At 42.8% G+C, this 17,091-nt stretch overlaps 1 protein-coding gene across 9 annotated transcripts in view; it reads left to right on the top strand.

Annotated features, from left to right (window-relative positions):
* The window catches only part of CDC14B (cell division cycle 14B), a 107,623-nt gene that overhangs the window by 81,465 nt on the left and 9,067 nt on the right, over positions 1-17,091 (top strand). For all 9 annotated transcript variants that reach the window (XM_077299738.1, XM_077299719.1, XM_077299723.1 and 6 more), the window contains 4 exons: positions 188-418; positions 1,410-1,548; positions 3,266-3,428; positions 7,178-7,296. In XM_077299738.1, the coding sequence (XP_077155853.1) occupies positions 188-418; positions 1,410-1,548; positions 3,266-3,428; positions 7,178-7,296 (652 nt within the window). The remainder of the gene's footprint in view (positions 1-187; positions 419-1,409; positions 1,549-3,265; positions 3,429-7,177; positions 7,297-17,091) is intronic.

Below are 17,091 nucleotides of genomic sequence, written 5' to 3'. Positions count from 1 at the left end.
TGACAGATTCCCTTTAACGGCACTTACAAGTTGTTGTCCTACTGTTCTGATCACTCACTGTATGAGATGACAGAACAAAGTGGGAGCAATCCTCTCAATGTGTGCAAAGAATTCCAATTCTATCCCGCATGAACATTCCCGTAGTGTGACAGTAGTCTGGACTCTATACTCTGCCATCCTCTTTCAGGATACCCCCAGCATGCTCCCGAAACCTACTTCCCATACTTCAGAGAGCACAACGTCTCTACAATCATTCGCCTGAATAAAAAATTGTACGATGCCAAGCGGTTTACTGATGCCGGTTTTGAACATCACGACCTATTCTTTGTTGATGGAAGTACACCATGTGATGCCATAGTGAAGAAGTTCCTGAACATCTGTGAAAATGCAGAAGGCGCCATAGCTGTGCATTGCAAAGGTGAGCGCTGGTGCTTCCTATGTCATATACTCGCCCGTTCTGAGCTGGAGACTGTTTCTGTTGCATTTCCATTCGGTTTCCTCAATAAGGGGAGTGACTAATAATAATTCGATTTTCCTTGTTGATATGATTGGTTGCAAGTTTAAAGGGTGGTCCGAAACTAACATTGATTTTAATTATAAATGTCTGTTTAATGTCATATTCTAATTGCTTTTCTAGTATACTTTTAATTAAAAATTCCCTATCGTTCCCTCTCTAATCTCTAGAACTGCTTTATTTTTTTTTACCTACTTCCTGTTATACATTTCTTTTGAGTATACCATCATGCACTGGTGATTCTCAAGCGGGGCGTCACCAGGGGCAGAGGCTGTGATCAATGCTGCTGCCTCTGTCCTGATCCTCAAACGATGCGTCACCAGTGATGTTCATTTCAGAGGCTGTACTGAACATGTGATAGTTGTCAATTCCAACATATGCTCAGTACAAGCTCCCTTGTCACTGTGGGGTATCCTTTTAAATGCACAATGACAGTGCACTCCCTTTCTGTCTTCTAATTAGAAGTGACGGATCAGCAAGAGAGCGCACGGTCAGCACTCTATCATTCTGAATTTTAAAGAGCATATGGGGCGAGCAGTAACCAGCCCCCAAAAGTGATGTCACTTTCCAGTGCCGGGCTGGTCTGTTTTTCCTGCTCGCCAGCTTCTCTACTTATAATGCACATTGACAGTGCACTCTCTCCATCTCTTCACTTCCCCTCAGAACTGGCAAGGAAGCACTTTGTCACTGTGCAATGAAAGTAATATCACACAATGACAAGAGAACTCATCCTGAGCATACGTCGGAATTGATAACTAACACATGCTCAGTAGGATTTAAATAGACCTTTAGGATTAAAATCAATGTTGGTTTCAGACCACCCCTTTAATTCATACAGGAGCTACAGGATTATATATTTTAAAGGACTATTTTTGACAGTTTTGGTGTTTTTCAGCTGGTTTAGGTCGGACGGGTACGCTGATAGCTTGTTACATGATGAAGCATTATAGAATGAATGCCGCGGAAACCATCGCTTGGATCCGAATATGTAGGCCCGGCTCTGTGATTGGACCTCAGCAGCAGTTTCTGGTTGAGTAAGTTCTTTTCATGGGTGAATTGGGACTGTTTTTGGTCACAATGCAGTAGATTTATGATTGTTGTCAATTTTCACAGCGTAGACAAGACAGGTAGAAACCGCGGCAAATGTATTACTTTGGCACACACTATATTGGCTGCATAGACTGTTTCCTTCATTGTTGTCAATGTGGTGCAAAGAAAAACCTAAATTATAAACCTCAGATATGCTGCCGCGAAAACCAACATTGCAAATAACAAAAAATGACAGGCGCACTCCAACAAAGCCAGCGCAGACTATGCTGATCATGGTATTCCCACATCTGGGCAGGTTGGTCTAGATGACTCCAGTTGTGAAAGGGCACTAACATTATATATATATGCTCGCCACTATTTGGGCCGTTGGGCTGGGAATATCATTAGTGGTCATTTATACTGGTGGCCATGTCTCCCTTTCTTGGCCTAATTATCCCTGTAATTAGCTGTGCACACGTTAAGTATTGGCTGCGTTTTCGTCGTTTTTCTATTCTGTACGGTTTTCTCACATTTACTTGGACTATTTCCTAATCCCTACAAAGTGAATCAGATTCCTGAAGTCTCGTCCCACTCTGCTCAATTCTTTCACTGTGTTTGCAGCGTTTTTCACCAATTCTAATGACTGCAAGAAAATGCATTAAAAACGCAACAACAAAAAACACCTATTTTATGCTTCATTTTTTTTTTTCTTGCCAACACTTGAGTATTTGCTGCCGAAATGTCTGCAGCAAATGATTAACGTGTGCACATACCCTTAGGGTTCGGTATCACATTGTCTCTGGTCTTGCTGCAATTTTTGAGACAAAATTGCTTTGTTTTTCCACAATTAAAAAAACCCAAACCCCACAGGACTGCTTGAGAAAGGACCCTCAGAGCAGGGCTAATCTGTATTGTGAGTGGTACTATTATGCTATTCTTGCTATACACAGTAGTACCCACTAGTACATGATTTTATTTGGTGCTCTAAATCCAATATGTTCTGAATTCAGTTTTCGTTACTTGCCAAATGGCACCTTTATGGCCGATAGTCTCTCTGGTTCAGATCTGAATTCTTCACCCTGCTCCCATAGATTTATTCTTCGTCTTCATTGTCAACTCGAAAGCTTTCCAAGGTCACAGCTGGGATGCGCCTCCGTTGGCTTTTTGATAATACGTTCATTTATTAGAAAAGGTGCGTCCTTTCATGGCGGCTGTACCCTGCTACATGTGGTCACTGGCTGTGGGACACGTCCGGATATCTCCTCTCCCATATATATCTCCATCACACTGACAAGATGATGGATACTAATTAGTGATGAGCGACCATACTAACCAGGTGACTTGAATAATATGTCCGAGTCCCCGCACCTGCATGTCTCGCGGCTGTTTGCAGCCCAATGCATACAGGGATTACCTGTTTGTTAGGCAATCCCCATGTGAGCTGTCGAACAGACATGCAGGTGCGGGGACTCGGACATATTGTTTGAGCACACCGAAGTCGCATTACCCAAGCGCGTCCGCTCATGACTAAACCTACGTTTAGTTGAAATATAATCTAAAGTTGCGCTCCTTACATCATTTATGACCGTCTGCGATGTCAGCCTTTCTTTTCACCCCACATCCCCTCACCCCTTTCTTTTTTCTTTTTCATATCAACATTCATGTACTGCCTAGAAAACCTCAGAAAAAGTTGACTGTGAACATGTTCTACGTATTTTACAGAAAACAAATGAGTCTTTGGAACGAAGGCGACATTTATCGCAAAAAGAGGCGAGAGCAGGAAAATGGTAACAGCGTAGCAGTAAAGTTCATCCTCTCTGGGGTGGATGATATTTCACTCCATGACGATCTGGGCAAAGCTTCTGGTAAAGAAGACATTGAGCTGGTAAGTCCGGGGAAAATATGCACAACTAGATGGCTTCTTTCCCAGAAATCGGCTGTGCCTTAGATATTCTGACCAAAATGCTTTTTTTCATGGTCTTTTGATCCTGAAGAAAATGAGTGAATTGTATTGTGAATTATGAAAACTCTGCTTGTAAAAAATAAAATAAATGTAAGCACATTTCAATTATTTAATTGCGTATATGTACGAAATATATTACTTATTATATTATTATTATATTAAATATATTAATTATTTTATTAAAAGTATATGCACAAAAATGGGTACACCTGACATTTTTGTAAATACTTTATTCTATCTTTTCATGGGACAACACTGAAGATATGACACTTAGATACAATGTAAAGTAGTCAGTGTACAGCTTGTAGAACAATGTACATTTAGTGTGCTCTCTAAATAACTTGGCACACAGCCATTAATGCTTAAACCACTGGTAACAAAAGTGAGTACACCCCTAAGTGAAAATGACTAAATTGTGCCCAAAGTGTCAATATTTTGTGCGGCCACCATTATTTTCGAGCACTGCCTTATCTCCCTTGAGCATGGAGTTCACAGGTTGCCACTAGAATCTTCTTCCCTCCTCCATGATGACCTCACAGAGCTAGTGGGTGTAAGAGACCTTGTGCTCCTCCACCTTCTGTTTGAGGATGCCCCACAGATGCTCAATAGGGTTTAGGTCTGGAGACATGGTTGGACAGTCCAGCACCTTTACCAGCAGTTTCTTTAGTAAGGCAGTGTTCGCCTTGGAGGTGTGTTTGGGGTTGTTGTCATTTTGGAATATTGCCCTACGGCCCAGTTTCCGAAGGGAGGGTATCCTCATGCTCTGCTTCATTATGTCACAGTACATGTTGGCATTCATGGTTCCCTCAATGAACTGTAGCTCCCCACAGCCGGCATCACTCGTGCAGGCCCAAACCATGACACTCCCACCACCATGCTTGACTGTAGGCAAGACACACTTGTCTTTGTGCTCCTCACCTGGTTGCTGCCACACTGGCTTGACACCATCTGAACCATATAAGTTTATCATGGTCTCTTCAGACCACAAGACATGGTTCCAGTAATCCATGTCCTTAGACTGCTTGTTTTCAGCAAACTGTTGGCGGGCTTTGTTTTGCATGATCTTTAGAAGAGGCTTCCTTCTGGGATGACAGCCATGCAGACCAATTTGATGCATTATATAGCCTAAGCACTGACAGGCTGACACCCCCCCCCCCCCCCCCCTTTAACCTCTGCAGCAATTCGGGCAGCTCTGATATGTCTATTTTGAAAAGACAACCTCTGGATATGATGCTGAGCATGTGCACAATCTTCTTACAGCCTAGGTTATCTTTATGTTCAGCAACAATTCTTTTTTTCACATCCTCAGAGAGTGCTTTGCCATGAGGTGGCATGTTGAACTTCCAGTGACCAGTATGAAAGTGTGTGAGAGCGAGAACCCCAAATTTAACTCACCTGCTTCCCCATTCACACCTGAGACCTTGTAACACAAATGAGACACCGGGGTGGAAAAATGGCTAATTGGTGACAATGTGTCCATTTTCGTTAAGGGATGTACCCGCTTTTGTTGCCAGTGCTTTAGACAGTAATGACTGTGTTGAGTTATTTAGACAGCACACTAAATTTACACTGTTCTACAAGCTGTACACAGACTACTTACATTGTATCAAGGTGTCATATCTTCAGTGTTGTCCCATGAAAAGGTAGAATAACACATTTACTGAAATGTGAGGGGTGTACTCACTTTTGTAATCTACTGTACATACACAGTACTATGGGGAACAAATGCAGTTCTTCATTGAGAAAACAAAACTATTAACACTTCTTGAAAGCATTCTTGCTTTCTAACAATTTGTCCATATACACATACACATACTGTGTGAACAAATATTAGGCTATTTGGATTTTTGATTAATTTTATTATTGAACCACTAGTTCTGTTGGTCAACGTAAAAGGTTAATAAACCTGAATATTTAAGTACGTACAGCAGGGGCACATTTATAAGATTATCTCCTCACAGGAACATTTTATTTTAACACATCCAATTGTGGAAGTTATTATTTAAAGACCTGTTCATTAATATGTACTGTGTTCATGGGAAAAGCCCTTTTAAGGCCTGTACTTGTTGGCCAAGCAGTGGAGTATTTCCATGCATGTGATGGAGCATTGTACGGCAAAAAAATCCTGTTTTTTTTTTTTTTGAAAGATGCAGACTTTTTCCTATACACCACTGCTTGATGACGGTGTCTTCTAAAAACTGTCAGTAGATTTGAGTTTGGGTCGCAGATGGACTCAAAATCAAAAGGTCCAATTAACTGATCTTTAAGAACACTAGCCCATAGCAGTTCCCTACCTCCTGGTGTCTGAGTCATGTTACTGATCCGGCCATGGACCCATCAATCTGCTCCATCAGGAGTCACTTTCATACTATCAGTCCAGAAAATCTTTAGAAAAATCTGTCTTCCGGTATTTCTTGGCCCACTCTTAGCGTTTTCACGTCAATGTCTTGTTCAGTGGTGGTCAGGTTTCCGGCTCCCTTACCTTGGCCGTGTCTCTGAGCACTGAACACCTTGTACTTCTGGGCTCCAGGGAGGTTGACATTCTGGAATATGACAGCACTGGGGATAATGACTTACTGGTTGCATCACGTTTCATTCTTCTCAAATCTTTAGCTGTAATTGTGCATTTTTTATTTTGGTAACACGTTTTTTACGACCCTGCTGACTATTTTCAACAAAATTTCTGATGGTTCTGTGACCACTCCCCAATATTGAAATTTAAAGAGTTCTCATCCCTCTGTAATCTGCCTAATAAGTCTGCACACCTTGATAAAGGGCGATGATATCTTAGGTCACCCCCACCCTCATTACACATACACATCACCTGATCTGCTTCGTCCGATAAGCATCCACAGCTTGGAGTTGGAAAATCTGCATAAAATTGATGATATGGTCAAAATACTCATTGTCAATACAATGAAATATAGTGTGTTGGAATTACTGTAAAGGTTCCCTGTGTTACCTTATGCTTCTATGCGGTTGTACCCTAGGTAAGCAGACCAAAGCTTTCCATGGTTTTCTCGTGTTATAGGGTTACTTGTATTGCCAATAAAAGGATCTTCTCAAAGCTAAACCTGTTTGGGAAGCTTTATTTGGCTTTGTACTAACAGACTCCATTCATATTCTTATTATAAAATTGAAGGCCTTCAGAGTCATTTAGTATGGTGTCTGTCTGGTCCTACCACAGTCTAGTGACCCAAGCCTCATGGGTCCTGTGGCCCTATCTATGTCATACTACAACTTTCCATCATAACATGAGTTGCCAAATCATACCGAAGCTAAGGTACATTCCGCTCATACAGAGGTGGGGTTTTTATTTTTGGTTTAGGGTTTTTTCTTTCTCTTTCATGCGACTGTAGATGCATGTTTCATGCCAAAGTCTTCATGAATAAACAGCCTCATGTGTTTTCCTCCCTATCCCTGCAGCCATTCTTCCATTCATTCAGCTCTTAGTGATTTTTTTTTTTCCCCCTGCGGGTTTCACTGTAAGTGTGTAGTACACTTCACTTTCTGAGGAAGAATCGGACTGAAGTTCAGGTTTGAGCCTTCCGTGGTGCAAACACTCTCAGGACCCTTCTGTTACCGCTATTGTAATGTCCATGTTCAGTTTCTTGAGGCCCATCTTGCCGCTTTTCAATAACTAATCTCCACTTTAACTTCCTCTTACACAGTACAACGGGGATGATGATGATGTCGATGAAGACGAGGCCATCAGCGTGACACAGGGGGATAAACTCCGTGTCTTAAAAACTAAGAGACAGACGAGGACGTCCTCAGCAGCTCCGCTCTCGTAAGTAATAATTTGTGAAGCCGTTGTGGTTTGGATTTTTGCCCTCTAATCACTGACGGGCAGGTCGTAAGAAGGAAATGGACTTCTCATAGCTCCGGCCACCGAATGTAACGTTAAAACTGGTAAATGTTTTGACAAACTGACTTCCCTTTTTTTGGATAGGTTCAGGTTTGCTGCACCCAGAGCGTCCTACTGAATAAGCTCTTAAAGTAAATTGTAAAGCTAAGCCTTGGAAATGAGGTTCAACACCGAGCAATTAGCTAGAATTCCCCCAAACTTCTAAGAGTAAACGTTATTTCTAAGCAGGCGACCGATTCATTGATTTTAGAGATGATCTCAGTTTTTGCTGCATATGGTCACAATATTGATGGCGATATATTATTTATATCTGGTCAGGCAGGAATCCACTATCGGCTGTTTTTAACATTGCAATAATGTGCGCAGACACAGAGGAAAGTAGACCATGGAAAGGCGGCAGCCCCTGTACACAGCCGTAGGACAAGGGTGTCTCCCCAATCTGATACTGATGACCTATCCTCATGCCTCATTTAGACTTGAACTTAACAGCCTTTTCTATATATATTCCTATAAGGTTGAGGTCAGGAGACCGGCGGTCAGTCCGTGCTCCCCAGTCCACACATAGACCTCTGAATGAGGCTTCCTATTGTAATCCTGGCCATCCTTCCCTCTGTACACTCCACTTCTCCTCATAATATCTGTAGGTAGAGATATTCTCATAAGGTCCTATGAAACTAAAAATCCAAGCTGGCAAATTGGAGTAAAATTGGCCCCTCTGTTAGCACCTGCAGAGTACACATGATTTCTCATTGAATCGCTGCTTGCTTCACTAGTGATCATATCTACACCATAAGGCCTCATTCAGACATAGGTATTTGTATCCCAAAACCAGGAGTGTCTCCAAAACACAGACCCGGTGTCAATCTCTCACTTAGTTTTTCTCTGCTTGTTCCATTCCTGGTTTTGGTATACAAGCCCTGATTAACAAAAAAACCACTGATGTGTGAACGAGGCCTAAGGCATTTATTAACGTCCCCCTAGGCTATGTTCACATGTAGCGTTTTTGCAGCATTCTTTTGCTTTTTTTTTTTTTTGTCTTAAAGATTAAAGATCCATATTAAAAGCTGCTTTTCAAAGTACCAGAAAAAGCAATGAGGTTTTTGAAATCTCATGTACATGATTTGTTTTTTTTCCTGATTGAATTTAAGACTAGTGTTTTTATAAAATCTGTAGTATGGCAATTTGGGTTTTCCACAAACGACATTTTAATCAATAGATCTGGGAATAATAATAACTTCCACAATTGAATGTGATTAAATAAAATGTTCCTGTGCTGAGATAATCTTTTACATGTGCCCCTGCTGTGTACTGTGTGATGGCCGTGTCTGACCGTACAGGAACATGGTCTGATCATACCACAGCTCATGTAGAGAGCAGGTTTTTGGCTGCAGAAAAAAAACGCAGCAAGCACTCTGCATGTGAACATAGTCCTAGACTGAAGAATAAAAGATGACGTACCAGTGCTTATTATCGCAACCGCATAGAATATATTATTTATCGGCCAGGATTGTTATTACATTTGTTAAGCATATTGCATAACGTCGTGCTGGTCAAATGCAGCGTGTTGTCCTCTCCATACGTGTAAAATCAGCCCCGGAAGTACAGTGGGGAAAATAAGTATTTGATACACTGCCGATTTTGCCAGTTTTCCCACCTACAAAGAATGGAGAGGTCTGTCATTTTTATTGTAGTTATACTTCAACTGTGAGAGTCAGGATCTAAAAAAACAGAAAATCACATTGTATGATTGTTACATAATTAATTTTCATTTTATTACATGAAATAAGTATTTGATACAATAGAAAAACAGAACTTAATATTTGGTACAAAAACCTTTATTTTTATTTAGAGTTCAGACGTTTCCTGTAGTTCTTGACCAAGTTTGCACACACTGTAGCAGGGATTTTGCCCCACTCCTACATACAGATCTTCTCCAGATCTTTCAGGTTTTGGGCTGTCGTTGGTTTAAGCTCCCTCCAAAGATTTTCTATTGGGTTAAGGTCTGGAGACTGGCTAGACCACTCCAGGAACTTGAAATGCTTCTTACGGAGCCACATGGCTGTGTGTTTCGGGTCCTTGTCATGCTGGAAGACCCAGCCACAACCCATATTCAATGGTCAGAGGGAAGGAGGTTGTTGGCCAAAATCTTGCGATACATGACCCCATCCATCCTTCCTTCAATACGATGCGCTCATCCTGTCCCCTTTGCAGAAAAGCAAAGTCTGATGGTTCCCACACAATGCTTCATAGTTAGGATGTGGTGTTCTTGGGGTTGTACTTGTCCTTCCTCTTCCAAACACAGTGAGAGGAGTTGATACCAAAAGTTCTATTTTGGTCTCTTCTGACCGCATGATCTTCTCCCATGCCTCCTCTGGATTACCCAGATGGTCATTGGTGAACTTCCAACAGGCCTGGACATGTGCTGGTGTGAGCAAGGGGACGTTGTGTGCCATGCAGGATTTTAACCAATGACCACGTAGTGTGTTACTAACAGTAATGTTTAACCCCTTCATGACCCCAGCTTTTTTTCGGTTTTGCGTTTTCGTTTTTCTCTCCCCTCCTTCCCAGAGTCATAACTTTTTTTATTTTTCTGTCAGTATGGCCATGTGAGGGCTTATTTTTTTGTACTTTTGAGCGACACCATTGGTTTTACCATGTCGTGTACTAGAAAACGGGGAAAAAAACTCCAAGTGCGATGAAATTGCAAAAAAAAGTGCAGTCCCACACTTGTTTTTTTGTTTGGCTTTTTTGCTAGGTTCACTAAATGGCATTATGATTCTCCAGGCCATCACGAGTTCATAGACACCAAACATGTCTAGGTTCTTTTTTATCTAAGTGGTGAAAAAAAATTCCAAACTTTGCTGAAGGTAAGAAAAAACAAACAAAAAACCCCCCACAATTTTCCATTACTCGTAGTGTCTCCATTTTTCGTGATCTGGGGTCGGGTGAGGGCCTATTTCTTGGGTGCCGAGCTGCCGGTTTTAATGATAACCAGTTTGGTGCAGATCCGATCTTTTGATTGCCCGTTATTGCATTTTAATGCAATGTCGCGGCGACCAAAAAAGATCAGGTTAATCCTTTTTTTAATTGATTGGGTGATTCTGAGCGTGGCGATACCAAATATATGTAGGTTTTATTTTTTTTATTTATTTATTTTTTTGAATGGGGTGAAAGGGGGGTGATTAACTTTTTTTTCTTCATATTTTTGAAAACATATATATATATATATATATATTTTTTTTACTTTTGCCATGCTTCAATAGCTTGGGAGGCTAGAAGCTGGCAAAACTCGATCGGCTCAGCTACATAGGAGCGATGCATAGATCACTTTTATGTAGCTGAATTACTGCATTGCTATGAGCGCCGACCACAGGGTGGCGCTCACAGCAATCTAGCATCAACAACCATAGAGGTCTGCAGGTGATCTCTGGTTGTTATGCCAACGCTCCGATGACCCCTGTTCACGTGACTGGGGTCACCGGTGCGCGCATTTCCAGCCCGATGGCCGGAAGCACTTGTTAAATGCCGCTGTCAGAGTTTGACAGCGGCATTTAGCTAGTTAGTAGCGGCGGGTGGATTGCGATTCCACCCGCCACTATTGTGGGCACATGTCAGCTGTATAAAACAGCTGACATGTCGCGGCTTTGATGTGGGCTCAGCGCCAGAGCCCACATCAAAGTGGGAGACATGACATGTGCCGTACTAGTACGGCGCATGTCATAAAGGGGTTAAGACTGTGGTCCCAGCTCTCTTCAGGTCATTGGCAGGTCCTCCCATGTAGTTCTGGGCTGATTCCTGAACTTTCTCAGAATCATTCTTACCCCACAAGCCGAGTTCTTGCATGGAGCCCCAGTCTGAGGAAGATTGAGTCATCTTGTGTTTCTTCCATTTTCTAATAATTGTTCCAACAGTTGTTGCCTTCTCGCAAGCTGCTTGCCTATTGTCCTGTAGTCCATCCCAGCCTTGTGCAGGTCTACAATTATGTCCCTGTTGTCCTTAGACAGCTCTTTGGTCTTGGCCATAGTGGAGAGGTTGGAGTGTGATTCCTGTTCACACACTCAAGCAGGTGCAGTTACTACAGGTAATGAGTGCAGAGTAGGTCTAACGTGTGTGACAGCCAGAATAGTTGGAAGGTGATCAAATACTTTATTTCATGCAATAGAATGCAAATTGTATAAAAACTTCGGTTTTATATTTTTAAATTGTCTCTCACTGTTGCAGTGTACCTACGATAACAATTTCAGACCTCTCGATTCTTTGTAGGTGGGAAAACTTGGAAAATCGGCAGTGTATCAAATACTTGTTCTCCCAACTGTGTATATGTTAATGGTAGTTAAATCAGCTGTTCTCCTTGCTCTGACAGACCGGCACCTCTTGCTTGATCGACAGTGTTATCCATTACTATACCCCCACAGAATCCCGTGCCTGCACGTTCCCAACTTAATTTTGCCCATGAGCCCAATCAAGTCCTCACCGGCTTCACTACTGTACCGCATATGTGCGGGAAGAGGATAAAGCCATCACCTGCCATCACTGCCGATGAATCTGCCTCTGTGATGCCGCACTTTCTCTGTACAAGCCCAGTTTATCTGTGAAGCTGATTTAATGGGATTGTGCATGCGCTTGATTGACCTGTCACATAGGTGCTGGATTTGTGATGGAGCTGATTGAGGCCGCAGTGTTGGCGATCATCTGGCAGGAGGCATGGTTACATCATTGTGGGCTTCTTGTGTGACGTTACCAGCTTAATTTGATATTAAAGGGAACCTGTCACCACGTTTTTGGAAGATGGGATAAAAATAGCGTTAAATAGTGGCAGAGGTGGGCGTTACATTAGTGTGTGTGTTATGCGTTTATTACCCACCTAAGTTGCCGAAATAACTTTGCAAAGTCTCCGTTTTCGCCTGTCAATCAGGCTGGTCAGGTCGCATGGGCGTTGTCTTCCCCCAGATTTGGCGTAGTTTTCCGTTGGTGGCGTAGTGGTGTGCGCATGCCCAAAGTCCGGAATCCTCTTCCAGGGGATTTAAAATAGCGCGGTGTTCGTTATTGCATTGGTGATCGGTGGGCGCGGCCATCTTCCTTTGGCCGCGCGTGCGCAGAAGCGGCGCTCTGCTGGCCGCGGCTTCAGGAAAATGCCTGCCGCGATATCCATCTGCGCACGCGCGGCATCCCGCGGCCATTTTCCTGAAGCCGCGGCCAGCAGAGCGCCGCTTCTGCGCACGCGCGGCCAAAGGAAGATGGCCGCGCCCACCGATCACCAATGCAATAACGAACACCGCGCTATTTTAAATCCCCTGGAAGAGGATTCCGGACCTTGGGCATGCGCACACCACTACGCCACCAACGGAAAACTACGCCAAATCTGGGTGAAGACACCACGCCCATGTGACCTGACCAGCCTGATTGACAGGCGAAAACGGAGACTTTGCAAAGTTATTTCGGCAACTTAGGTGGGTAATAAACGCATAACACACACACTAATGTAACGCCCACCTCTGCCCCTATTTAACGCTATTTTTATCCCATCTTCCAAAAACGTGGTGACAGGTTCCCTTTAAGTGGGAGATATTCGATTTACTATATACAGAGGTATTTATGGGGATTAGAAAAAAAAATAACACATCCTGGGCAAGAGGTAGTATTGGACTATAAGGCCATGTTCACACTTTGCGGTTTTTTCCGCGGATCCGCGGCGATTTTGATGCTGCGGGTCCGCAGCAATTTCCATAGCGTTTACAGTAACATGTAAACCCTATGGAAACTGCAAACCGCAGTGCACATGCTGCGGGAAAAACCGCACAGAAACGCAGCGGTTTACATTCCGCAGCATGTCACTTCTTTGTGCAGAATCGCTGCGATTCTGCACCCATAGGCATGCATTGATCCGCTAACTTCCCGCATGGGGCTGTGCCCACAATGCGGGAAGTAAGCGGATAATGTGCGGTTGCTACCCGGGGTGGAGGAGAGGAGACTCTCCTCCAGGCCCTGGGAAGCCTAAATAGTGTAAAAAAAAAGAATTAAAATAAAAAATGATGCTATACTCACCTCTCAGCGCTGCACACGGCTGTCCGGTCTTAGTTGCTGTGCAAGCAGGACCTGCGGTGACGTCGCGGTCACATGACCGTGATGACGCCGCGGTCACATGACCGTGACGTCACGAAGGTCCTTCTCGGCACAGCATCTTTGGAACCGGATCGCCGCGTGCAGCGCCGAGGAGATCGGGACGTCAGAGAGGGTGAGTATAACCAATTTTTATTATTTTTAACATTACTATTGATGCTGCATATTGCTGCATATGCAGCATCAATAGTATAGGAGTAATCCCGCAGCGGAAACCGCGGAACAAACCGCGATAAATCTGCAGGGATAACCGCAGCGGTTTTGCCCTGCAGATTTATCAATTCCGCTGCGGGAGAACCCGCAGAGCACACCGCAGAGTGTGCACATAGCCTAATAGAGTTTTATGTGGGGGATTAAAATAATGTGGCAGGTGGCAGGTCAACATGTCAGATGCCCTGACCAATTATAAATATATAAGATATGAAAGAAAATTTTGGAAAACTAATTGTTCTCTCAACCCAAGTTGGGGGTCATAATTATGTTCAGCTTCGGAGCAGATAATTGTGTCTGAATGTTATACAGGGCATCACTTTGTCTGGAAGCTTCCACTACTGCTCTGTACAGGGCACATCTTAAGTTAGAATTGGCTTAGGATTTTTCTTTCTGGTTTTTGTTCTTTTACGTTTTGTTTTGTAAAATAGCACAGCACTACACTATTATGGCCTCACTATCTCTAAAAACCTGGTCTCGCGGCACAGCCAAGCCAGTGTGAACAGAGCCTTAGTGTTGAGTCTTCATTTTGCAGACATGTACCATGACTTGGTAATAATGGTGAACCTTACACACCATAAGTGCTCACACTTTGTGGTCTCCTGCACAACTCTCCTTCCCAGTTTAGGTATAGTGGGAATGGGCCTGACAGTGTCATTGTCCCTGACACACGCCACATGGCCAATGGTTATAACACAGTTGTTCTTTATTCAAACGTTACATTTCTAGGAGGAGAAACTGAGGAAGGGATCTGACCAAGGAGTCAGGAGTGGTGACAGGTCCTCCATAGCCTCCTGTGTTCAGTCTTAGCTGGCACACAGATCATTTATTCTTTTAATATCTGCGTAATGTGGAAGAATTTAGGTTTCTTGTCCCCCCTCGCAGCCAATTGTGGGGTCCTAGTATTGCTGATTTGCTCTTCCCAGTTGTACTGTTGCATTTCTGTATTCCCTTGGGCATGGTGTAAGAGGACGCTGCATGAAGCCTGTGATCTGTGATGTAACGCTGCCTGTGTGCTGTAGCCTGCCAAGCCCAGCCTCTCCATTTTGTTCATCTTCTCCCCTTCTTTTAGATGGGCCCTAGCTCTGCTGTTCTCTGCATTGTGTGCCATGGCCACCTGGTGGATTGTATGTGACTCCCCTCTACCCTTCGTGCTAATCTGTCTAGATGGTTTAAGAGCATAATAGCCCTCAGGACCATGGCCCTTGGCCACTGTAAGTGCCGTCACGTTCTGTGTTTTATGTGGGAGTGCATGAGCCACCTTTGCTACTTCTCCCTGGTTTGCCATGCTCTGGAGCTTCATCCAAAACTTTGTTATAATTTTACTCCAATGATACAAATATATCTGCTTTTTTCCCCTTTTCCTTGAAATTTTAGGTCTTTGAGAAAATTCTAATAATTCTATTGGTCCATCTACTCTAAGTGCTCCTGTATGACTATTCTTTCATGTTTCTTGTATGAAACTACTACCTTACAGTATTGCTGTAGACCTCAGGTATATATTACTACAAGGCCGGAGACACACTGTCGTTTTTCAAATCCGTGCAATTTTGCTTCTGAAAAGTGGGGACCAGTGTCATGCGTTTCTCATGCGAGTACAATCCGATTTTTAACACCTAGCATCCGATTTACATCCGATTGCAATGCAATTGTAACATGACCAATTCTCTATATAATTTGCACAAGGAAATATTCTAAGAAAAAAAAATATAGATATATATAGAGAGAGAGAATATAGATAGGTGCAAAAACATATTTAAATGTGTGGGTGAAATATATAATCAGTGCTTTTGTGTGTAGTTTACTGTACATGTATTTCCGAAAAAAAACACTGATTTTGGAAATAAAAAGTAGGACCCCCATGTCCTTTGAAAGGCCGGCAATTCATCTGCCGCATACAGTAAAATCACAGCGTGACCCGACAGAATAAAATAGATATATACACATTGACATTGTATAACTGTCTATTCTTTCACATATATAATTATTATAGTGTGTGTGCAGCTCTTACATGTATTTAATTAATAAATTATTATTTTTCTGAAAGGAAAAAAAATGGCGTGAGCTCCCATGTAATTTTCCAAACCAGCAGAGGGAAAGCATACTGATAGGGCTCACAATCTAAATTCCCTATTCGGGACAGCAAAGATAATGTGAGCAAAACTGTAAAGCGCTGCGGAATATGTTAGCGCTATATAAAAATAAAGATTACGGTATTATAGATTATTTAAAGATTACTGGTTAAAAAAGCATGGTCCCCCTTTAATTAATAACAAGCAAAGGCTAGGCAGACATATGCATGATAAAAAGCCTAGCCTAGGAAGGGGCCATGGATATTGCCACCCTCCCTCCTCCAGACCAAAAACATCAGCTATCAGCCACCTAGGGCTAATATCACCTCACAGTTGTCTGCCTAGCCTTTGCTGGTTATTAAATATAGGGGAACACATTTTTTTGGTGGGGGGGGTCCCCATTTTGATAAGCAGTAAAGGCTAAGTATACAGCTGTGAACTGATATTAATAGCCTGGGAAGCTCCATGTGTATTACCCCCCCCTCAGGCTATAAACATTGGTTTCCCCCCAGCTGTCCACTTTCCCTTTGCTGGTTATGAAAATTACGTTGGAGTCAGCACCATTTTTTTTTTTTTTCAGAAAAGAATTTCAGTAATAAATCACATGTACAGAAAGCTGCACACACACTGTACTACTTATATATGTGACTGACCTGTTTATATCTATCCTATTCTGTCAGATCATGCTGTGATTATACTATACATGGCAGATGAATTGCTGGTTTTTCAAAGGACATCGATGTGTAAAAATTGGACAGCACTCGCATGGTCGTAAGTCTACAAATAGCTTATAAAGCCCAGCAAATCTTCTTAACACAGTATTCCTAACTATTAAAGTGATAATAGCCCCACTAGTCTTGAGCATGAAGGGTCTGCAGCTCTTTCCAGCACATTGGCTGTGCAGAGCCCTCCCTCGATTTAAAGAAGGCAGCGGTTTTATCTGAAACGCTATGTTTTAAGGAAAAGTAGTTTGTACTGAGCAAGGGAAAAGATGTCCGCTCAATGGCCAACTTCCTCCGACTGCCCTGCTGGCTCATGAAAGGTCGTCCTATTCTCGTGTAGGAGTCAATCAGAGCCAGGCACTGAGGAGCTGGAAGAAGTTACCCAGAGGATTTTTTCCTGGTATTTCAGGCTCCTATATTAAAAAAAAAAAAATAATAATAATAATAAAAACTGCAGCACTGTAATGATGAATTCTGTATGTGAAACCAATGGTGGGCTCACATTGTAAAGGGGCTTCCAGGTTTCAAGTGATTATCGTCCATAGCTAAGCAGCCACTCGGGCTCACGTTGGGGGCCACGAAAGGAGGCAGAT

This window comes from Ranitomeya variabilis, chromosome 1 (assembly GCF_051348905.1).
Source record: "Ranitomeya variabilis isolate aRanVar5 chromosome 1, aRanVar5.hap1, whole genome shotgun sequence".
Taxonomy (NCBI): Eukaryota; Metazoa; Chordata; class Amphibia; order Anura; family Dendrobatidae; genus Ranitomeya; species Ranitomeya variabilis.
This window is presented reverse-complemented; position numbering and strand designations above follow the sequence as displayed.